The sequence below is a fragment of the Salvelinus namaycush genome, chromosome 37, assembly GCF_016432855.1.
Source record: "Salvelinus namaycush isolate Seneca chromosome 37, SaNama_1.0, whole genome shotgun sequence".
NCBI lineage: Eukaryota > Metazoa > Chordata > Actinopteri > Salmoniformes > Salmonidae > Salvelinus > Salvelinus namaycush.
The window spans coordinates 31,049,483-31,074,598 of NC_052343.1; the positions used below are offsets into that span (position 1 = coordinate 31,049,483).

The 25,116-nt window shown below is 44.2% G+C and overlaps 1 protein-coding gene across 1 annotated transcript in view; it reads left to right on the forward strand.

Annotated features, from left to right (window-relative positions):
- LOC120030984 (collagen alpha-1(VI) chain-like) overlaps nucleotides 1-25,116 on the forward strand; it is a 52,605-nt gene that overhangs the window by 10,280 nt on the left and 17,209 nt on the right. The window contains exons 2-7 of the mRNA XM_038976490.1: nucleotides 7,997-8,106; nucleotides 11,311-11,440; nucleotides 14,959-15,165; nucleotides 15,545-15,547; nucleotides 16,128-16,284; nucleotides 23,229-23,282. Of these exons, the coding sequence (XP_038832418.1) occupies nucleotides 7,997-8,106; nucleotides 11,311-11,440; nucleotides 14,959-15,165; nucleotides 15,545-15,547; nucleotides 16,128-16,284; nucleotides 23,229-23,282 (661 nt within the window). The remainder of the gene's footprint in view (nucleotides 1-7,996; nucleotides 8,107-11,310; nucleotides 11,441-14,958; nucleotides 15,166-15,544; nucleotides 15,548-16,127; nucleotides 16,285-23,228; nucleotides 23,283-25,116) is intronic.

Sequence of the window (25,116 nt, forward strand, 5' to 3'; positions counted from 1 at the left end):
ATGGCGAGCGAAGAGCCCGGATCTCAATCCCATTGAGCGCGTCTTCAACCTGTTGGATCGGAGGCTGAGTGCTAGGGCCATTCCCCCCAGGAATGTCTGGGATCTTGCAGGTGCCTTGGTGGAAGAGTGGGGTAACATCTCACAGCAAGAACGGGCAAATCTGGTGCAGTCCATGAGGAGGAGATGCACTGCAGTACTTAATGCAGCTGGTGGCCACACCAGATAATGACTGTTACTTTTGATTTTGACCCCCCCCCCTTTGTTCAGGGACACATTATTCCATTTCTGTTAGTCACATGTCTGTGGAACATGTTCAGTTTATGTCTCAGTTGTTGAATCTTGTTATGTTCATACAAATATTTACACATGTTAAGTTTGCTGAAAATAAACGCAGTTGCCAGTGAGAGGACGTTTCTTTTTTTGAGTTTATATCAAGCAAGTATTTTTATATTCCATAAGTATTATCAGATTAATTGTTTTGTACAGATAATGATTAGACTTAAGTTACAAATGCTGGTAAACACTCAAATACATTTAGTTTTCACAAAAGTGGTGCACTGGGTTTTTACTTGTCCTGTATTAGCAGACCAGTATAGGCTGTGTGTGCGTTTCAAAATAGTGAATCTGGAAAAATCTGAATAAAGGCAGTGTGGCGGTTAGTATGGTAGAACCTTGTTTTGTAAATTTAAGTGATCGGCACTGGCAGCTCGTGGACATTTCACACGACTCAGTTGACTTGCGTCCAAGTGTGCATGTTGAAAATGTGACATCATGCTTTATATCTGTCAGGAATCCTCCCTCTATGTGAAAATAATGTTCACCATTTGAGTTATCAGAATCTATAATCTGGAGTAAAACATGGCCCAGAGGCATCTAGTCTGATTGAAGACAGACTTCCCTTCTCTTTCTCTCTATCTCTTCATCCGTCCCACTCCCCTCCCTTCCCATCTCTGGTTCATGTCATAAATCATAGGGCCTGGCCCTGGGGAAGGGCCTCCTGTAGCTTTACGGGACCATTCTGCGTTCCCTCATCTCCCATTCATTCATTAAACACTCTGGCTCTATCCAGAGACAGCCCCTCACAGCATCCTCAGAGATAACCCTCACAGCATCCTCAGAGACAGCCTTTACAGCATCCTCAGAGACAGCCAGCCACTCACAGCATCCTCAGAGGCAGCCAGCCACTCACAGCCTCCTCAGAGACAGCCAGCCTCTCACAGCATCCTCAGAGACAGCCACCCTCTCACAGCATACTGAGAGACAGCCAGCCCCTCACAGCATCCTCAGACAGACAGCCTCTCACAGCATCCTCAGAGACAGACAGACCCTCACAGAATCCTCAGAGACAGACAGACCCTCACAGAATCCTCAGAGACAGACAGACCCTCACAGCATCCCCAAAGCCAGCCCCTCACAGCATCCTCAAAGCCAGCCCCTCACAGCATCCTCAAAGCCAGCCCCTCACAGCATCCTCAAAGCCAGCCCCTCACAGTATCCTCAGAGACAGTCCCTTACAGCAGCCTCGGAGACAGTACAGTACGTTCTGATGGCATGACATGTGTGTACAGAAGTTTAAGGGCATCTAAATACACCTCTCTGGAAGTAACCCTCATTTTGACAGCGACACACTGTATCCGTGCTCTTCTCATCGAAACATTCCTCAACTTCAACCCTCTAAAGACGTTTTCATCTTTGCTTGCAATACAATTCTTTAACCACTAGAAGTTGTGCTTATGCATGGAGACTTTCCCATCATTTATCAAAGGTGTGTGCACACAGAAAACACTAAACCTTGCGTGTGCCTGTTTTCCTCGAATATTGGTATTTATTATTTGGAACTTGATGGTAAAGTGATTTTCTTACATTTTTTGAACAATTTCTTTTTTTTTTACAGTATAAAACATCCACATACAAACGAGAACATACAGACGCACACAAACATTGACTAAATCCTCCCTGCCCAGACCCACCTGCTCACACCTCCATCTCCAGTGCCTGTGTCACTCTCCGCCAGCGACTGTGTCACTCTCCGCCACATTGCCTCAAACTGCACCATTTTGTTTCTCTCCGTCGTCGCCCACGTGCTTTCAACATTTAGATAATAACGCATTTGACCTTTCCATTGTGTTACTGCTGGAAGATTGGTTGATTTACAGTTTTTAAGTATATGTTTTATTTTCAAGATTATTGACAAGCAAAATGTTGTCCAATCTATGTTGTATCTCACTGCACGCTCATATGCCATGTCTTGAAATATTAAGACAGGAGGATTAAAAGTACATTTACATTGTAATACTTCTGACAGACAACTTCCTAACTCCGCCCATAACTTTAGGATTTTATAGCATTCCCAGAATGCATGGATTACTGAGTAATTGTTAGTATAACTTTTAAGACATTACTCTACTCATTACTTGTGCTGTAGAATTTGTGAATGTTGTCTCTTGTGTATTAAATTCTATACATTAGTTTATACTGGATTAACTGTACATTTTAGTTAACTGTAATTTTCTTAGTGATGTTCCAACATTACCTCCATCTTGTGCCAATTTCAGTTATTTTAAAATCTTGGTAGATTATATATTTGTCAGTTGGAAAGTGTGCATATTTCCACAAACAGCTCAGACCATGGTTATGCACAAATTGTCGTCTACTATCTCACATAGTATGTCGTATAATATTTATTTTACTTTTATCACAGTATATAGGCCTAAATCATATCATATGACCTTCCCTATATATGTCACTCCCTTTAAGTCTTTCCCCAGGTGTCGTTGTTTCTATTTCAGTTCCATGTCTGTGTGCTGTTAGTGTTTCTGCTTTTGGATGATGTTTATTTTATTAAAACACTCCCTGAACTTGCTTCCCGACTCTCAGCGCATATCGTTACAGCAGGACATGTTTCTCCTTGTCTGACATGACTGGTTTATTACCGCTACACAACAAATGTTAAGCTACCGTTTATCTCTCTCATTCAATAAGCAGCCTCCAAAGTAAATAGACCGCTAGCCTATTTCAAATATTTGACAATATGGGTATAGTTGTAACGGTCGTCTTGTGGTGAATGAGCGGACCAAGGCGCAGCGGGTGATGAATACATGATGATTTAATGAAACTCGATGAACACTTGAAATGATTACCAAAATAACAAAACGACGTAGACAGACCTGAACATGGAACTTACATAATAACACGAAGAACTCACGAACAGGAACAGACTACATACACGAACGACAACGAAACAGTCCCGTGTGGTGCGACATACACAGACACGGAAGACAATCAGCCACAAACAAACCGTGAGAACAGCCTACCTTAATATGGCTCTCAATCAGAGGAAACGTCAAACACCTGCCTCTAATTGAGAACCATATCAGGCAACACATTAACCCCAACATAGAAACACAACACATAGAATGCCCACCCCAACTCACGCCCTGACCAACTAAACACATACAAAACAACAGAAAACAGGTCAGGAACGTGACCTAACCCCCCCCTCAAGGTGCGAACTCCGGGCGCACCACCAAAAGTCTAGGGGAGGGTCTGGGTGGGCATCTGTCCACGGTGGCGGCTCAGGCTCTGGGCGTGGTCCCCATCCCACCATAGTCAATCCCCGCTTTCGTAACCTCCTCCTAATGACCACCCTCCAAATTAACCCCACTGGATTAAGGGGCAGCACCGGACTAAGGGGCAATACCGGAATGAGGGGCAACACCGGAATGAGGGGCAACACCGGACTGAGGGGCAACACCGGACTGAGGGGCAGCTCCGGACTGAGGGGCAGCTCCGGACTGGCTGACGGCTCTGGCTGGTCATGGCTGGCTGACGGCTCTGGCTGGTCATGGCTGGCTGACGGCTCTGGCTGGTCATGGCTGGCTGACGGCTCTGGCTGGTCATGGCTGGCTGACGGCTCTGGCTGGTCATGGCTGGCTGACGGCTCTGGCTGGTCATGGCTGGCGGACGGCTCTGGCTGGTCATGGCTGGCGGACGGCTCTGGCTGGTCATGGCTGGCGGACGGCTCTGGCTGGTCATGGCTGGCGGACGGCTCTGGCTGGTCATGGCTGGCGGACGGCTCTGGCTGGTCATGGCTGGCGGACGGCTCTGGCTGATCCTGTCTGGCGGACGGCTCTGGCTGATCCTGTCTGGCGGACGGCTCTGGCTGATCCTGTCTGGCGGACGGCTCTGGCTGATCCTGTCTGGCGGACGGCTCTGGCTGATCCTGTCTGGCGGAAGGCTCTGGCTGCTCCTGTCTGGCGGAAGGCTCTGGCTGCTCCTGTCTGGCGGAAGGCTCTGGCTGCTCCTGTCTGGCGGAAGGCTCTAGCGGCTCCTGTCTGGCGGAAGGCTCTAGCGGCTCCTGTCTGGCGGGCGGCTCTAAAGGCTCATGGCAGACGGGCGGCTTTGCAGGCTCAGTACAGACGGGCGGCTTTGAAGGCTCAGTACAGACGGGCAGTTCATGCGGCGCTTGGCAGACGGACAGTTCAGACGGCGTTGGGCAGACGGGCAGTTCAGGCGCCGTTGGGCAGACGGGCAGTTCAGGTGCCGCTGGACAGACGGGCAGTTCAGGCGCCGCTGGGCAGACGGGCAGTTCAGGCGCCGCTGGGCAGACGGGCAGTTCAGGCGCCGCTGGGCAGACGGGCAGTTCAGGCGCCGCTGGGCAGACGGGCAGTTCAGGCGCCGCTGGGCAGACGGCAGACTCTGGCCGGCTGAGACGCACTGTATGCCTGGTGCGTGGTGCCGGAACTGGAGGTACCGGGCTAAGGACACGCACCTTCAGGCTAGTGCGGGGAGCAGCAACAGGACGCACAGGACTCTGGAGGCGCACAGGAGGCTTGGTGCGTGGTGTAGGCACTGGTGGTAATGGGCTGGAGACACGCACCACAGGGCTAGTGCGTGGAGGAGGAACAGGGCTCTGGAGACGCACAGGAAGCCTGGTGCGTGGTGTAGGCACTGGTGGTACTGGGCTGGGGCGCGGAGGTGGTGCCGGATATACCGGACCATGCAGGCGTACTGGCTCCCTTGAGCACTGAGCCTGCCCAACCTTGCCTGGTTGTATGCTCCCCGTAGCCCGACCAGTGCGGGGAGGTGGAATAACCCGCACTGGGCTATGTAGGCGAACCGGGGACACCATGCGTAAGGCTGGTGCCATGTATGCCGGCCCGTGGAGACGCACTGGTGGCCAGATGCGTAGGGCCGGCTTCATGACATCCGGCTCAATACTCAATCTAGCCCTGCCAGTGCGGGGAGGTGGAATAACCCGCACCGGGCTATGCACACGTACAGGAGACACCGTGCGCTCTACCGCATAACACGGTGTCTGCCCGTACTCTCGCTCTCCACGGTAAGCTCGGGGAGTTGGCGCAGGTCTCCTACCTGACTTCGCCACACTCCCTTTTAGCCACCCCCCAAGAAATCTTTGGGCTTGACTCACAGGCTTCCGTGCTAGTCGCGTCCCCTCATAACGCCGGTTCCTCTCTCCGGTTGCCTCTGCTCTCCTAATCGCCTCCAGCTGTTCCCATGGGAGGCGATCCTTTCCAGCCAGGATCTCCTCCCATGTGTAGCAACCTTTGCCGTCCAAAACATCCTCCCATGTCCATTCCTACTTCGTGCGCTGTTGCTTTCTCCCGTTACACCGCTGCTTGATCCTTTGTTGGTGGGTGATTCTGTAACGGTCGTCTTGTGGTGAATGAGCGGACCAAGGCGCAGCGGGTGATGAATACATGATGATTTAATGAAACAAAGACGAAACTCGATGAACACTTGAAATGATTACCAAAATAACAAAACGACGTAGACAGACCTGAACATGGAACTTACATAATAACACGAAGAACTCACGAACAGGAACAGACTACATACACGAACGACAACGAAACAGTCCCGTGTGGTGCGACATACACAGACACGGAAGACAATCACCCACAAACAAACCGTGAGAACAGCCTACCTTAATATGGTTCTCAATCAGAGGAAACGTCAAACACCTGCCTCTAATTGAGAACCATATCAGGCAACACATTAACCCCAACATAGAAACACAACACATAGAATGCCCACCCCGACCAACTAAACACATACAAAACAACAGAAAACAGGTCAGGAACGTGACAATAGTAGCCTATTGCTGTGAGATAGGAGAGTGACTTCATAGCCTATTTAATCTCAGAGCCTATACCAAGTTAGGAGATACAATCATCTATTGATCAACTAAATGTTGAACAAGAAAACCAGTGTGCAATTTACTTTGAGTGATTGTGGAATTCTTTGCCCCTGTCTACCATGTTGTTGTTCAGCCCACCATGCTGAGCGTTTCCATCCATACTTTGGAGTATGATGGTCTGTCAGTTGTGGCAGCCAGGTTGCATGCGGGATGCATGTATCTGCATGTTTGGCCTTCGCAGTTCCTGACTTCCATTATGTTAGCCTGAGGGCAAAACAGGCCCACCTGAGACAAAGACCAGTCCATATCAGATTTGAATTGCATGCTGCAGGCACTTATCTGCATGTGAACTTATTCTTAATGGAGGCTGCTAACAATGGCCGAAACAGAGCAAATGGAATGGCATCAAACACCTGGAAAACATGTGTTTGATACCATTCCACTGATTCCACTCCAGTCATTTCCACAAGTCTGAGTTCCCCAATTAAGGTGCCACCAAACTCCTGTGTTAGAGCAAGAGATTTCTGTTTTTCTCATGTCTGAGGAAATGAGAAATCTATTGTACATTAAAAAACAATTTACCAGGACACTTTGACACAGCTTTTAGCTTCCGTGTTGCATAAGAGTGAGATAGAAGGTAGCTGGGCGCTTGACTCGTCAATGTTTCCATCAAGGCCAAGTTTATAGCAATGAAAGGACTCTTTCAGGTCTGATCTGGGGTGAGCCAAATGCTATTTGAGATCCATTACATTGTTTAGATTGGACTTTGCAGACACTTGAATCTAACAACTTTAGCCAAGAAATGTGTTCTCATTCTTCGCACAGTCTTGTTCAGTTGACTGAGTCAGACCTCCATGTCATTCTGAGGTGAAGACTGTGAGATTGTTATAATGTGAGGAAGTGCATCCTGTAGAAACTTCTCTAAGAGGACATTGAACCTTCAGAGGGCCTTGAATCTTCACTACTGGCAACATTTTTAGGCCACACACAGAGATACTTCATCCAAAATGAGTTTAAAAAAACAGCAAAGATTGCACTGTGTGCTATGTATTTGTGTAGCCTACTTTATTAAATCCCCTGTAATTTACTCTATCGGCCTCAGTAGAAGCTGCTGTAAGGTAGCAGTAAGGATTGTGTGGGGTGTAACTGTATGAGATGGGAGGATACTTTGCAGGTGAGCCCCACCCTCTCCTGTTGCACAGACTGCTAGCAGAGAGAGCAGCAAACACACCTGGACAACCCAAACCTGTGGGATATTCACATTTTAACACATATCCAAAAGAGAGAAAGGTAAGAAATGCCACTTTATTAAACACATACGTATTCTAAAGTGCTTAGAACCTACCACTGGTCACTTTAGAAGAGTTTGGAACAAATCCATTTGTCAGTTTAGAACCATACCACTTTAGAATGGCAAGGAAACCTCTCCGTTGTCAAGTGTGGATTCAATGGGAATAGACATGAAATTCAACACTTGAATGCATCTGAAGTTAAGTCATAAGCATTATGCACCAAAGCATTTGGAAATACCAGTATTGGAAAATAATTTGTCAATAAAAAAACATTTTAAACACTGTACTTTATTTTGAAAAGCATTTACTCTTGTTGACTTGTTGAAGGTAGGTAGTAGGTACCGATGTTGACTGAGGAAAATTCTGATGCATTTATATTTGGATGACGATTACAAAGGCCTACAACAAGATGTATGGAGGCTGGGTGTGAAGAGGGGTTTCAGGCTTTGACCACCCAAGCTGGATGTGCTTAAACATTCTCTTTTTATTGAATATTTTTCTTTGGCCTAGGTTCTCCTGAAGTCCCTTCTCCCCTGCGTCTCAGGAGGGCCTGTCCCATGATGAACCTGACCGGTGCTGTTCTACTTCTCTCGTTGGTGTCGCTAGTCCACGGTGCCTGCTCTCTCAATGGGAGGAACAGAGGAGACCTCTATGGTAGGCTATCAAGCCAAGCTGTAGCTGAGTAGCCTTGCTCTCCTGCCCACTCTTTTTTTACTTAGCAAGATGTTATGCCAATGCTTAATATCTGTTGAACATTTGCCAAAGCAAAGCATAAAACACAAGAATCCTTAATGTTGCCAAGTGAAAGGGTAGTAAATATTAATTTTGATGCACTTTAAAGGGCAACTCCATCACATTTCAACCTCATTTTCATCATCTCCAGCACCGTACCATTGTCAACACGTGGAAACAACAAAAAACACGTGGGAAAAAAAAAAAAGTGAAAACATCCTACCCAATGACATCATCAAAAGTTTAAACATTTTAAAAACAGTGATTTTAGAACACTATGAGATTGGCGGTGATGTGGGGATCAAGAAAAATGGCATCCCTCTGGCTAGAAACTCGTTGAAGGTTTTGAAAATCACTCACCAATCTACACACAATACCCCATAATGACAAAGCAAAAACAGGTTTTTAGAAATGTTTGCAAATTAAAAAAAATGAAATATCACATTTACATAAGTATTCAGACCCTTTACTCAGTACTTTGTTGAAGCACCATTCGCAGCGATTACAGCCTTGAGTCTTCTTGGGTACGACTCTACAAACTTGGCACACCTGTATTTGGGGAGTTTCTCCCATTCTTCTCTGCAGATCTTCTCAAGCTCTGTCAGGTTGGATGGGGAGCGTCACTGCACAGCTATTTTCAGGTCTCTCCAGTGATGTTCGATCGTGTTCAAGTCCGGGCTCTGGCTGGGCCACTCAACGACATTCAGAGACTTGTCCCGAAGCCACTCTTGCATTGTCTTGGTTGTGTGCTTAGGGTCGTTGTCCTGTTGGAAGGTGAACCTTCGCCCCAGTCTGTGGCCTTGAGCGCTCTGGAGCAGGTTTTCACCAAGGAGCTCTCTGTACTTTGCTCCGTTCATCTTTCCCTCGATCCTGACTAGTCTCACAGTCCCTGCCACTGACAAATATCCCCACAGTATGATGCTACCACCACCATGCTTCACCGTAGGGATGGTGCCAGGTTTCCTCCAGACGTGACGCTTGGTATTCAGGCCAAAGAGTTCAATCTTGGATTCATTAGACCAGAGAATCTTGTTTCTCATGGTCTGAGAGTCTTTAGGTTCCCTTTGGCAAACTCCAAGCGGGCTGTCTGGCCACTCTAACATAAAGGCCTAATTGGTGGAGTGCTGCAGAGTTGGTTGTCCTTCTGGAAGGTTCTCCCATCTCCACAGAGGAAATCTGGAGCTCTTTCAGATTGACCATCGGGTTCATTGTCACCTCCCTGACCAAGGCCCTTCTCCCCATTTTTGCAAGTCTCATAGTAAAGGGTCTGAATACGTATGTAAATAAGGTATTTCAGTTTTTTATCTTTTATACATTTGCAAAAATGTCAAAAAACTGTTTTCACTTTGTACTGTGTGTAGATTGTTGAGGGAAATTTTAGTTTTGAATACATTTTAGAATAAGGCTGTAACGTCACAAAATCAAGGGGTCTGAATACTTTCTGAATAGACAGTTGTTTCGTGCTGGAGATGATATATGATTTTGGAAAGTGGCCAAGTTGATTAACCAAACCCAAATGTGCTCAACCCCTGTAATAGAAAACAGAGGGAGGTCAGTAAATCTTGTTGTTAGTATCCTCTGAGCAGTCGTTAAAAAGGAGGTTACATGTATCTCTCTACTACAACATGTTGATATATGGAGTACCTGTGTAATAAGACATCTTTGGATTGAACCAGCCATTTCTCTCTATGTCTGTATAGGACTAAAGCTTTGTTCACACTGCAGGCCTTAATGCAACAAAAAAAAATCAAATCCATTCTGTATAACTGACTCTCCAAACACTGTGACCAAATTGGATTTGTGTTCAGAAAGCATTCTATGCTAGTTGTTATAGCAACGACCAGTGGTGTAATGTAATTATGTAAAAAATACTTTAAAATCCTACTTAAGTAGTTTTTTTCTTCAGTATCTGTATATTTTTTTGTTGACTACTCTTACTTTTACTCCACTACATTCCTAAAGAAAATATGTAAATTCTACTCCCATAATTTATCCCTGACACCCAAAAGTACTCATTACATTTCAAATGCTCAGCCAGGACAGCAATATCCAATTCACGCACATACTGTATCAATATAATGCGTTGTCATCCCTACTGCCTTTGATCTGGTGGACTTACTGCCTTTGTCATTCATGTCTGAGTGTTGGAGTGTGCCCCTGACTAGCAATACATTAAAAAATATATATATAATTGTGCCGTCTGGTTTGCTTAATATAAGGAATTTGATGTATAGCATTTACTTTTTACTTTTACTCAAGTACGACAATGAGAATGTTTCCACCACTGTACTTAAGTGATTTTTAAACCAGATACTTTTAGACTTTTACTCAAGTAATATTTTACTGGGGGACTTTCACTTTTACTTGAATCATTTTCTATTAAATATTTTATAAGGAGATGTCATCCCATTTGAAAAAATATCCTTGGCTTAGTTGGCTATAAAGAAGCAGTTCTTCAGAAATTCTTGGGAATTGAGCTTACCAGTGGGAATTCCACATAATGTCTGTTTATGGATCTTTTTTTCATAAATTACTAAGGCAGAGTACATTTTCATCATATGTGTTAACTGTCCTGAAGTTGAATTTAACCAGAACAGTCAGTTTAATGAAAAATAAGCCTGTTTCAGTATCCAGATGTAACGGCAGCCTTCCTTCTCTTCAAGAGAAGAGGCGGCGTAGCCAGTGCTCAACATGTTCAATTAAATGATAAACAGAGAACACTTACAAATACAAAATAACAAAAAGTGGCAAACCGATACAGTCCTAGCTGGTGCAGAGAAAACACAGAGACAGGAAACAACCACCCACAAACCCCAACACAAAACAAGCCACCTATATATGATTCCCAATCAGAGACAACACAAAACATCTGCCTCTGATTGAGAACCATATTAGGCCAAACATAGAAACAGACAAACTAGACACACAACATAGAATGCCCACCCAGCTCACGTCCTGACCAACACTAAAACAAGCAAAACACACAAGAACTATGGTCAGAACGTGACACCAGAAAAAATTTAATAAAAACTATATTGAACACAGTATCACCATTTAAAAAATATTTTGTAATTTTTTTTATGCCATGTCAAATCTAACATTATCCTCCCCTTCCTGTTTCCCCAGACTGCCCAGCGGATGTGTACATTGTTCTGGACACCTCAGAGAGTGTGGCGCTGAGAGCCAAGCCCTACGGCTCCTTCGTTGATCAGATCAAGCAGTTTGCCCTGGACTTTGTGGACCAGCTCAACACTAGGTGTGTATCACCTCCATACTGACAGTTTCAGCTACATGACTGGTATTCATTAAGAAATGATGTGGTTAACAATGGGTGTTTTCAGGTCCCTTACTTCAATTCATGACATTTGGCAACTAAACGGTAATTAATGCTACGTAGTAATGATTATGGCGAGCTTGCCAAGAGAAATCAAGTGTCACACGGGTCCCGTGTAGCTCAGTTGGTAGAGCATGGCGCTTGCAACGCCAGGGTTGTGGGTTCGATTCCCACGGGGGGCCAGTACAAAAAAAAGTATGAATGTATGTACTTGTAAGTCGCTCTGGATAAGAGCGTCTGCTAAATGACTTAAATGTTAAATGTAAATGTTAGCGACAAGGCTTCTGGGAAACTCGCGCCTGACCGTTTATTCACCCCACAGACTAACGCAGACCAAACAATATCAATCCTCCTACAGAGGCTTCCATTGGCATACCTCCTGTTTCATTCCTTAAACTACTCTCTGTGATCATTATTACAAAATACAGTCATATTGTACCAGTAAATTCACCACACACTCAGACCCACCCTGATAAGCAACATGCAGAATGTCCATTGATAGCTGCTCTGGGCAGTAGTGTTCTCCTGACAATGTGTTGTTGATGATCATCTCAGGAGGTCTGCCTCACTACATGCAGTCTTATGAACACGGTTGTGTGTTGACCTCTGTGTGAACTGTGGTTCTACAGTGATGAATCGGGGCTGAGAGGTAGTGCATGAGAACAGCTTCTCTCCTTACATGGTGCTCAGGGTTACGTTAATATGATGCTCTTGGAAAAGCACAAGCATACTGCTGTGGGCTAAAACAGAGTCACACAGAGTGTTTCTTGTTAGTCTTAAACAAATCTACCTTGAAACAAAAGTATACACCTCACACACATGGTTATGGGCTTAAAAAAAGAATACACCTGTACCATGTCAGATATCAGGTATGAAGGTAAGACCCAGGTGCAGACACGTCAAATTAACAATGGTTTAATAATCCAACAGGGCAGGCAATAGACAGGTCAAGGCAGGCAGGGGTCAGTAAACCAGAGGTGGGGCAACGGTACCGGACGGCAGGCAGGCTCAGGGTCAGGGTAGGCAGTGGTCAATAATACAGAGGTGGGGCAAAGGTACCAGACGGCAGGCAGGCTCAGGGTAGGCAGAGGTCAATAATCAAGAGGTGGGGCAAAGGTACTGGTCGGCAGGCAGGCTCAGGGTCAGGGTCAGGGTAGGCAGAGGTCAATAATCAAGAGGTGGGGCAAAGGTACCAGACGGCAGGCAGGCTCAGGGTAAGGGTAGGCAGAGGTCAATAATCAAGAGGTGGGGCAAAGGTACTGGTCGGCAGGCAGGCTCAGGGTAGGCAGAGGTCAATAATCCAGAGGTGGGGCAAAGGTACTGGTCAGCAGGCAGGCTCAGGGTCAGGGTAGGCAGAGGTCAATAATCCAGAGGTGGGGCAGCGGTACCGGACGGCAGGCAGGCTCAGGGTAAGGGTAGGCAGAGGTCAATAATCCAGAGGTGGGGCAAAGGTACTGGTCGGCAGGCAGGCTCAGGGTCAGGGTAGGCAGAGGTCAATAATCCAGAGGTGGGGCAAAGGTACTGGTCGGCAGGCAGGCTCAGGGTCAGGGTAGGCAGAGGTCAATAATCCAGAGGTGGGGCAAAGGTGCTGGTCGGCAGGCAGGCTCAGGGTCAGGCAGAGTGGTCAGGCAGGTGGGTTCAAAGTCAGGACAGCCAAGGGTCAAAACCAGGAGGGCGAGAAAAAGAGAGACTGGGAAAAGCAGGAGCTGAGAACAAAAACGCTGTTTGACTTAACAAACTGGCAAACAGAGAACACAGGTATAAATACACAGGGGAATAATGGGGAAGATGGGCGACACCTGGAGGGGGGTGGAGACAATCACAAAGACAGGTGAAACAGATCCGGGTGTGACAGACATAGTTAAAATGTATTACATTTTGAGTTTGCATCCCACTATTACACTTTATATACATCACAGAAAAATATAACAAAACCATTTGACATTAAAACACCGGAGTTTCGGCAGTAAAAAAAAGAAAAGTTTATTCATTATGAAATGATGACAAATATGAATAACATTCCATCCATGAGGCCACTAGAGGGCGATTTGGTCATTTGACTGAAGGAAAGCGATCTACGGAGGCCAAGAGAGCTCAGCTTGTTGAACTACAAAACGCATTGGGCTTTTGCTAAGACCAGCGGCATTTATACAGATGCTGCAACTTATCTATTATAAATCGTAATAGACTTGCTTTTGCCATCCCACTGTTCGGAAACAGTGCAACTATTACGGTTAATATATTTGAGCTGTGTTTTCTGTGGCCCATACCGATACGTTTCATCACTGAATGCCTGTGTGTGTGTGTGTGTGTGTGTGTGTGTGTGTGTGTGTGTGTGTGTGTGTGTGTGTGTGTGTGTGTGTGTGTGTGTGTGTGTGTGTGTGTGTGTGTGTGTGTGTGTGTGTGTGTGTGTGTGTGTGTGTGTGTGCGTGTGTGTGTGTGTGTGTGTGTGTGTGAGTGAATCACTAACAAGCCCAGACAGGCAGCCAGTGTAATGAGTGACTGTGCGTGTCTGTTCAGTGCAGCCATTCCAAATCATTCGTCCAGAAAAGGTTTGGGGTTTACCTTTGGGGCACTGACCTGCATTCCTGACTGAGAGAAAGGTTGATATGTTATCTCCTTCTACTGAAGTCTCACCTTACAGCGAAGGAGTTGTCCTCCTGAAGTTCAGAGGACCTGATGAATGACATCTTCACGTGATAAGAAATACACATATAGGAGAACAACACTTTCAGTCATGCAGGCACACAGTGAGCTTTGTCATTATCGGACATTTATTGAATTGGGGTCCATGTTTTGGAGAAGCCCTGTAATTCAAGACATTATTGTACAATAAAATAGCATCAGCTCAATGCTTATAAAGGAAGGATAAATGTTTGCAAGTATGCCATTTGCCAAAGATGATGGTGTATCCACTAATGTGTCTGACTCAGCACAACTTCTTTGCAAAACAGCCAAAATAGTAGATTTGTTTTTGTGATGTGATCCTACTGAAGTATGCAAAATGCTACTGGCCTAAAGTTTAAAGAGCCAAAGAACACATAGTTCTAGACAGCTCCTGGTTCCTGACACGGTTGGTGGAGTATTTCTGTATCTTTCATTGACTTCATCAGAATAGCAACTGCCTGATGGTTTGATTGGGTACTGGAGAAAATAGCAGGAGGACGATGGGTGTAAATGTGCTTGGGGCTTGGCAAGACGGCACACTTGTAATAGATTTGTTCTATGAGGTTTTAGTACCACTTTCTCCCCTCTGGGAATCAATACATCATTCCCATGAACGAACTCCCTGCCCTTTAATCTGTAGACAGTAAATTAAATACTGCTGATTGAGGGGAATTGTCCCTGTAGATACCTGTAGTGCATGTAGATCAGAGGTAACTTGCTTTGTGTCACGCTTTGTGTGCCATTGTGACATAGCTCTGCCTGTACTCATCTAGATACTACCGCTGTGAGCGTAACCTGACGTGGAGTGTGGGAGTGCTGCACTACAGTGATGAGGTGAAGGTGATGAGCGAGCTAACCAGCACCAAGGAGGCCCAAGGAAGAACTCAGCTGAAGAGAGCCATACAGGACATCCGCTACATCGGCAAGGGAACCCACACCGACTGTGCCATCTCCGTAGCAACTGGGCAGCTGATGACAGGGTGAGTCCATCGATTGTATAAGGGCGCAGGGCCAGACCCAGATGCAGATGGTTTGAGTATTTGATATTTATTAGTTCAAAAAAGGGTAGGCAAGAGAATGGTCAGGCAAAAGGTCAAAACCAGATCAGAGTCCAGGAGGTACTGAGTGGCAGGCAGGCAGGCTCGGGGCCAGGGCAGGCAAACTGGTCAGGCAGGCGGGTACGGAGTCCAGAAAACAGGCATGGGGTCAAAACCGTGAGGACTAGCAAAAGTGAGAATGGCAAAAGCAGGAGCACGGTGAGAAACACACTGTTTGACTTGAAACAGACGAGATGAACTGGCACAGAGAGACAGGAAACACAGGGATAAATACACTGGGGAAAATAAGCGACACCTGGAGGGGGTGGAGACAATCCCAAGGACAGGTGAAACAGATCAGGGCGTGACAGATTGGTTGATTGAGTAGTTAGTACGAGTCAATCGGTCAGTTAGTCTGTCTGTCTGTCTGTCTGTCTGTCTGTCTGTCTGTCTGTCTGTCTGTCTGTCTGTCTGTCTGTCTGTCTGTCTGTCTGTCTGTCTGTCTGTCTGTCTGTCTGTCTGTCTGTCTGTCTGTCTGTCTGTCTGCATGCATGCATGCATGTATCCATCTGAGTGTCTTACATCACATGCATTCTATCCCAATATACCATGCATGATACTTTGATATTGTGTAATACTTTCCTCCTTCACTTCTATAGTGCCCTTAGGAAAATGCTTTGTTATTTACACCTTGGAGCAGAGTTCAACATTTTGTCAGGGGCAAGTTAAAAGCACATTTCCTGCATCCTTGCATGGTAAACAGATAGACATTCAAACCTCTACTAGGGAGATGGAGTTCCTCCACAAAGCTTCTGACAAAATAAAGTCTGCTCCACAATTATACAGAAAGGATCCCGTTTGACTCACACGTTCTGCTTTGTTGTACCTCTTTCTTCAACCCACAGCTCTCCTCTCCATGGCAACAAGTACATGGTGGTGGTGACAGATGGCCACCCGCTGGACGGATATAAGGAGCCGTGTGGCGGGGTGGCATACACCGTGTCTGAGGCCAGAGCCATGGACATTAAAATCTTCAGCGTGGCTATCACTCCGCATCACCTGGTAATCAAGAGGGACTAGAATAGAGCTCTGGCTAAAAGTTCCAGTTGTAGACAGAGACCTTTGCCCTCTGTAGTGGCCATGGAAATACAATAACAAATACTGCTCAAACAAACAGGATTGGCTGTAGTCTGACAGTCTGAGTTTTTTAAATCAAGGGTCCCACTGTATTTTATATATTATATATTTATATGTAGTCTTTGCATTCTTCTCTTGCACCTCAGGAATGTGTGGGTATGTCAACATCCAGGCTGCATCACATCTGGCCGTGATTGGGAGTCCCATAGGGCCCATTATACAAATAATTAAAACAATTAAAACAGCATTTTTTTACACACACAGAGAATGTTTGAGGTAGTTTTTCAGTATTTCAGTCTCTGTCTGTCTCTAAGGCTCTCTGTCTGTCTCTAAGTCTCTCTCTCTCTCTCTCTCTCTCTCTCTCTCGCTCTCGCTCTCGCTCTCGCTCTCGCTCTCGCTCTCGCTCTCGCTCTCGCTCTCGCTCTCTCTGCAGGACAACAGACTTGGTTCCATAGCAACAGATGTACAACACACCCATAACATGTCTGCTACTAGTGAGGACCCGCAGGTTGTTAGGAACACCATCAGCTCCATAGTGTCTACCATGGTGAGTACACCATGGTCACATAGTTACCATCATACAAGCGGCCATTTTTAAACCAAGGCCCTGTACCTAAATGTCATTTACTGTAGGCCATTTTTAAACCAAGGCCCTGTACCTAAATGTCATTTACTGTAGGCCATTTTTAAACCAAGGCCCTGTACCTAAATGTCATTTACTGTAGGCCATTTTTAAACCAAGGCCTTGTACCTAAATGTCATTTACTGTAGGCCATTTTTAAACCAAGGCCCTGTACCTAAATGTCATTTACTGTAGGCCATTTTTAAACCAAGGCCTTGTACCTAAATGTAATTTACTGTAGGCCATTTTTAAACCAAGGCCCTGTACCTAAATGTAATTTACTGTAGGCCATTTTTAAACCAAGGCCCTGTACCTAAATGTCATTTACTGTAGGCCATTTTTAAACCAAGGCCCTGTACCTAAATGTCATTTACTGTAGGCCATTTTTAAACCAAGGCCCTGTACCTAAATGTAATTTACTGTAGGCCATTTTTAAACCAAGGCCCTGTACCTAAATGTCATTTACTGTAGGCCATTTTTAAACCAAGGCCTTGTACCTAAATGTCATTTACTGTAGGCCATTTTTAAACCAAGGCCTTGTACCTAAATGTCATTTACTGTAGGCCATTTTTAAACCAAGGCCCTGTACCTAAATGTAATTTACTGTAGGCCATTTTTAAACCAAGGCCCTGTACCTAAATGTCATTTACTGTAGGCCATTTTTAAACCAAGGCCCTGTACCTAAATGTAATTTACTGTAGGCCATTTTTAAACCAAGGCCCTGTACCTAAATGTCATTTACTGTAGGCCATTTTTAAACCAAGGCCCTGTACCTAAATGTCATTTACTGTAGGCCATTTTTTTGTTGCCCAAACAGACTATTCTAATCAAATGTCTGTCTCTTCTTTTATGGATCTGTAGTACAAGGATTCTGAATCTGTGGTGAGTTTTTTCTTCAGTCTTTTTGATACAAGCATTTCGCTACAACATCTGCTAAATATGTGTATGTTACCAATAAAATTTGATTTGATAGTTCCCGACCAATGCAGTGTGATGATTGTTATTTGTGATCTCATTTATGAACAGTGATTATAACTGGGGTTGATTTATGTTTATTGTTCCTTTTCAGTGCTGTTCGTTCGAGTGCAAGGTAAGCCTGATCACATTGTCGTCATTTTTCAACATGATCTCGCAGAAAACTTCAGTACAGATTGTTTGTCTTGATTAATCTGATCTCAGTACAGTCTTAATATGGGGTCCAGTGGAGTCAGAAGTCTTTCTCATCAGTGTTCTTTGTTTCACAGGCTCCCCTGGGATCTCAAGGCCCTGCTGGTGCAGGAGGGGGCGCGGTAGGGGGCTCTCTGTTTTCCTTTTAGTTAAAACACCACATTTACATTTACCAGACGCTCGTATCCAGAGCGGCTTACAGGGGCAATTAGGGTTGAGTGCCTTGCTCAAGGGCACATCGACAGATTCAAACCATCAACCTTTCAGTTACTGGCCCAACGCTCCTAACCGCTAGGCTATCTGTCACCCACCTTAGCTATTGGGGAAAATTTTGAAAATGCCCATCGCTGCATTCTTAGATATACTTACCTTACCTCAAATTACTGATGGTTTGCTTAGCTCCAACTCTCAGTGACTAAGTAAGGGATAAGTAAGCGTTGGGGGAGGTGGAGAAGGGGGCCTGAGGAACGTTAATCAAACCCTGGTGATTTGGCTCACGTACTGCAGTTCATATACAGTAAGGATTCACAATGTAAACACGTGTGTGTGCGTAAGTGTGTGTGCGTGTGCGTTTGTGCACAGTGAAAAGCACATGAAACACATTACTATAAATATGCCAGACATTTATAATCACACAATATTACAAGGTCAATATCAGTACAGTGAAAGAATGAGTGAAACAGAAAGTACTGATACTGGTTTGAAACCAGATTGATTGAAAAAAATAGAAGATGGAATAGACTGGCTTATCCATAAACATGAGATTCAACCAGTGGAGGTCAAGGGTTTCCAGCCAGTCGTCTACAGTATCATGGGATGTTTTCCATGCCAGAATAAGATCGCATGGCATGTGCTTTTACTATCAGGGCAAAGAGACGTGTTTCACTCGCTAATGTACATAAGAGAAAAGAGAGTGTGTGTGTGCGTGTGTGTGTGATGGAGGCGTGCATGACTGTGTGTCAGAGTGATGAGAGCGAGAGTAAGACAAAGGGAAAGACTGCGGCTTGATTCAGTAGTATCTTGCCAACAGAGGATCCAGAGCTGCCCCTGCTGTGGTCTGGATTCAAACCAAAGGTTTTAAGGATGGGAGTGGCTTTGCGCCAATATCCAATGGAATGTTAATGAGATGACAATCTTTGCTTTACCAGGACCGTATTCCATGGGGTGCAGCGTTATGGAACATTGAGATAGAAATACAGTGGGGCAAAAACCGCCCGGGCAACGAAGGAGTGGCTTCGTAAGAAGCATTTCAAGGTCCTGGAGTGGCCTAGCCAGTTTCCAGATCTCAACCCCATAGAAAATCTTTGGAGGGAGTTGAAAGTCCGTGTTGCCCAGCAACAGCCCCAAAACATCACTGCTCTAAAGGAGATCTGCATGGAGGAATGGGCCAAAATACCAGCAACAGTGTGTGAAAACCTTGTGAAGACTTACAGAAAACGTTTGACCTCTGTCATTGGCAAACAAAGGGTATATAACAAAGTATTGAGATAAACTTTTGTTATTGACCAAATACTTATTTTCCACCATAATTTGCAAATAAATTCATAAAAAATCCTACAATGTGATTTTCTGGATTTTTTTTCTCATTTTGTCTGTCATAGTTGAAGTGTACCTATGATGAAAATTACAGGCCTCTCTCATCTTTTTAAGTGGGAGAACTTGCACAATTGGTGGCTGACTAAATACTTTTTTGCCCCACTGTATATTACATAGAAAAGCCATGCTTCTATGTCATGTGGAATAGGGAATCATGTCCCCTCTATAACAAACATTTCTATGTGTGATCTGAGTGTTCTCCAGAGCCTGCCCCCAGGCCCCTGTTTACCTGATGGGGAGTAATGACTCTGGCCTTCTCTGTGTCTGATCTAATCATGGCATCCAGATGGCCTGCCTAGCCCACTGCTAGTCAACACAGCTCTTGTGTGTTCCAGCCAAGAAATGCATTAAGGAGACGAGGAGGTAGTGGAACTGAAAAAGGCTTAGTTTGATTGATTCTATTGTACAGTACCGTGTTCTGTACACAACTTCTGGCAGTCTGGCAAGTCCAAGACTTTCTTCTCTGTCTCAATAGGAAATGTGGGCCAAAGGGTGTAATGTCACAGGCCCAAGTACAGTGAAATGCCTCTCTTGCAAACTCAAAACCTAACAATAAGTAAGTAAGCATACTATATACAGGGTCAGTTCCAATACCATATTTACTATGTGCAGGAACATTGGAGTGATGGAGGTATATATATATATATATATATAAGAGCAAGGTGACTAGGCAACAGGATATAAGTTAAACAGAGTAGCAGCAGCTTGTATGTGAGTGGCTGTGCTTGTGTGTAGAGTCAATATGAATGTCATATTATGTCTGAGTGAGCAGATGATGGAGTGAATGTGTGTGTGTGTTGGAGTGACAGTGTGTGTGTGTGTAGGGCCCTGTGAGTGTGAACAGAGACAGTAAAATAAAAAATAAAAGGTCAATAAAGACACAAGGTTAACTCAGATAGTCCATGTAGCTATTTTGTTAGCTATTTATCAGTCTTATTGCTTAGGGATAGAAGCTTCCTGTAGCTTAACACAGTTTATACAAACGGCTTCACTCAGACTCTGCTTCAGAATGACTAACACTGGAAGAGGTTGACTGATGACAATGACAAATAGATATGATTCTTTTTTTCAGGGAACTCCAGGACGTCAGGGGGTTGCCGGGAGACCGGGAAGTTTGGGAGCAAAGGTAGTATATGACACATTACAGAACATGAGCTTATCTGTCTGCTGACTGTAGACTATGGATACATTATGCTTTGTAGCATGTTTGATGCTACAGATGATGGCTACAGGCAATGTGGATCACATGTGGATCATATCTTTGTCACCCAGGGGACTGCAGGTGACCAGGGGCCCCAAGGACACAGAGGAGAGAAGGTCAGAGTGATTATTTATCTAAAATAAAAATATATACCACTTTGAATGTTTAGATTATTCATAACACATGCTGGTTAGCTATAATGTAACCTTGCCTGGCAGAATTTACAGCTATGGCGTAAATGCAATATTTAGAGACACACTGTAACGATTGTCGTAATGTGGAAGAGAGGAGGACCAAATCGCAGCGTGGTATGTATCCATATTTATTTGAATACTCTTCAATACGAACAAAACAATAAACAGAACGAAACCAACGACGCTACAATCCTGAACTATGGAACATAGAAAAAACAATGAACGCACGAACAAGAACAATCACCCACAAACAAACAGTGAGAACAGCCTACCTTAATATGGTTCCCAATCAGAGACAACGTAAAACACCTGCCTCTGATTGAGAACCATATCAGGCCAATAAGACACACCTAAACCAATGAAACACAAAACATAGAATATACCCACCCAGCTCACGTCCTGACCAACTAAACAAAGACTAAACAAAGGAAATAAGGTCAGGAACGTGACACACACTTGTCTGGCTGTATAAGGTTAGCTAATGCAATGTTCCATGAGCATTCACTTAACTGTATTGAAATATGCCATATGTTCCCAGTGTTTCTAACACCAGGATTTTACAAGTCTGGATCCGTATTAAGTGCTTAGAAGCTAAACTCTGATGTTCGTCACTCTCTTTCTCTACAGGGTTACCATGGTCCTACTGGTGACAGAGTAAGCTCTCATCGGTCTTGTGGAGAGTAATAGTGATTATAATAGTGTTTATAAACCTTGTAGTACATAAGTATATCATGTAAACAAAGAATACATCACATCAAATCATCCAACAGCCGTAGATTCAGCTGTCAAAATGTTCAAACGTTATTTTGCCCTACAGGGTCCAAGAGGACCATCTGGACAAAAGGTATGTTGTTGATCTTATTCATTCATTCATTCATTCATTCATTCATTCATTCATTCATTCATTCATTCATGTATCCATCCATCCATTCAGTCATACACATTGTCACATACTCACCAATTCAACCAGTTGCAGTGGTGGGAATGAAGTCATGTGACCCATGTGTTTCTAGGGTGAGAAAGGAGCGGATGGAGTTGACGGGAAAGACGGCCTTGTGGTTTGTTTGTTTTCTACCTCAACACACAGCCCCCGCATCATTAAATGTTTAACAAGGGTATCACTCTGTAAACTTACAAACAGAAAAACAAGGCTATCAAGGCCTCGTAAAGTGTGAGTGACCAATTAAACAGGGATGCAGGCTTCGCCCTCACAGGTCTCCCTTTATATACACCCATATTCCAGAATTATTAGAGGGGTTGAGACGAAAACAAGATGAGAATGAAATACAGATGAATGATGGCTCAGCCCATGCTGAAGGCTGTTAGTATTATGTATCACCTGTACCTTCTTCCATAGGCTCTGGACCTATTATACAGTATAGAGCAATACTTTTGTCCATCCCCGTGAGGCACTATATGGAGCACAACAGGGTGCCCAAAAGAATGATCTTAAAACCTTCCAGGTGCTGTATGGTGGATATGAGCCAGATTAATCATATAGGTGTTTTTTAGACTAAATGTTTAGCACGAAAGCCTCATTGTCACATCCCTTTAGAATCCCCCTGGGAGATTTGACGGGAAGTTCCTTAACTATAAAAAAAGATAAAGAAAAACAATTTTACTTCATAAATCGAATTGCGCTAATGGAAAAATGTCATATTCAGCAATGTAAATTGACTAATAAAAATATGTTATCACTAATAAGCATATGTTATCATTGTCTGTTTCTATACTTTTTGTCTGTACACTGGTTTTTCTGCAATAAAAAAAAATATATATATATTTTTAAATTATATATATATATAAATTAAAAAGTCAAATAATTAAAAAATATTCAAATTGAAGATTTAGAGTGAAGACAGTCCCCACCCCCACCTCCACCCCCACCCCGGGCCCTGAATCCCTTGACATGTTTCTCAGACCAGAGCAGATGTTTTTCAGAGCAGATAACTGTGTAGTAGGCCCAGATTACAAAGTACATTAGAGTTCTGTTTCTCTGGAAACCTTCAGTGAGGTCACTCATGTTAGTGTTATTCCTTGAAATGTGCAGTAAACTCCCACGTCGCCCTCTCTCTTTCTCTCTCTGTAGGGGGACCCTGGGGTTATGGGCCTGTCTGGTTGTAAAGGAGACGAGGGGGCAGAGGTAAGTCTATAGGAGTGATGCAAGGTCATGTAACCAGAGTCAAAGTCATCACACTCTGCTTGTCTTGTTTCCTACGGCTTTTCCTTTTCTTCACAGTCGTTCCAGACTGATCACCACCGGCCCTCCTTAGTCCCACTTCCACACTCCCCCTTTAAAAAAGACCATCTACTCCGTCCCATGTGCACGTACCCACACACACCACACTCACCACACGAACCCACACACACACTACACGCACCACATGCACCCACACACCCACACACACCACGGCTTACTGTATTCATGACCTCCTAGACTAGTTACAGTGAAACTCTGGGAGCGTTACACCAAGCGGTCATCATTTCCCAGAATTTTCCCCCCCAAAGCCAAGAACCACTTGGCAGCCAATAGCGCTCTAGGAGCCAGAGCCAGTCAGTAGACTGACATGTACTGCAAACAGGGAGTTACAATACTACACATTATTCCCATAACTCTGTCCTCTGTCCTCAGCAGTTAAAACAGGTGTGCTTCATTCTGCGGTTGAAAGCAATTCAATTCAAACAAAATCAGAAGATGAGACAGGGTTATTTTGAGTGTGTTTTTTCTGCCATGGTTGGGGAAATTAGCCAGGCGGATAAGAACAACCCTTTTGTTTGTTTATGTCTGATTGGGGGATGAGTGGGAGTTTATTTGTTGGTTTATGTCTGATTGGGGGATGAGTGGGAGTTTATTTGTTTGTTTATGTCTGATTGGGGGATGAGTGGGACTTTATTTGTTTGTTTATGTCTGATTGGGGGATGAGTGGGAGTTTATTTGTTTGTTTATGTCTGATTGGGGGATGAGTGGGAGTTTATTTGTTTGTTTATGTCTGATTGGGGGATGAGTGGGAGTTTATTTGTTTGTTTATGTCTGATTGGGGGATGAGTGGGAGTTTATTTGTTTGGGGTATGAGTGGGAGTTTATTTGTTTGCGGTCTTTTGGGAGTCTTTACCAGTCTCCCACTTGGATAGAATAATGCTAGATAAATAGTAGAGGAATGGTCTTAGTTATATCTGAAGAATTCATATTTAAGTTCAGTCTGGTTGATGTTGGTAATGACTGTTTCCTCTGATCTGAAGAATTCATATTTAAGTTCTGTCTGGTTGATGTTGGTAATGACTGTTTCCTCTGATCTGAAGTATTCATATTTAAGTTCAGTCTGGTTGATGTTGGTAATGGCTGTTTCCTCTGATCTGAAGTATTCATATTTAAGTTCAGACTGGTTGATGTTGGTAATGACTGTTTCCTCTGATCTGAAGTATTCATATTTAAGTTCAGACTGGTTGATGTTGGTAATGACTGTTTCCTCTGATCTAAAGTATTCATATTTAAGTTCAGTCTGGTTGATGTTGGTAATGACTGTTTCCTCTGATCTGAAGTATTCATATTTAAGTTCAGACTGGTTGATGTTGGTAATGACTGTTTCCTCTGATCTAAAGTATTCATATTTAAGTTCAGACTGGTTGATGTTGGTAATGACTGTTTCCTCTGATCTAAAGTATTCATATTTAAGTTCAGACTGGTTGATGTTGGGAATGACTGTTTCCTCTGATCTGAAGTATTCATATTTAAGTTCAGACTGGTTGATGTTGGTAATGACTGTTTCCTCTGATCTGAAGTATTCATATTTAAGTTCAGTCTGGTTGATGTTGGTAATGACTGTTTCCTCTGATCTGAAGAATTCATATTTAAGTTCTGTCTGGTTGATGTTGGTAATGACTGTTTCCTCTGATCTGAAGTATTCATATTTAAGTTCTGTCTGGTTGATGTTGGTAATGGCTGTTTCCTCTGATCTGAAGTATTCATATTTAAGTTC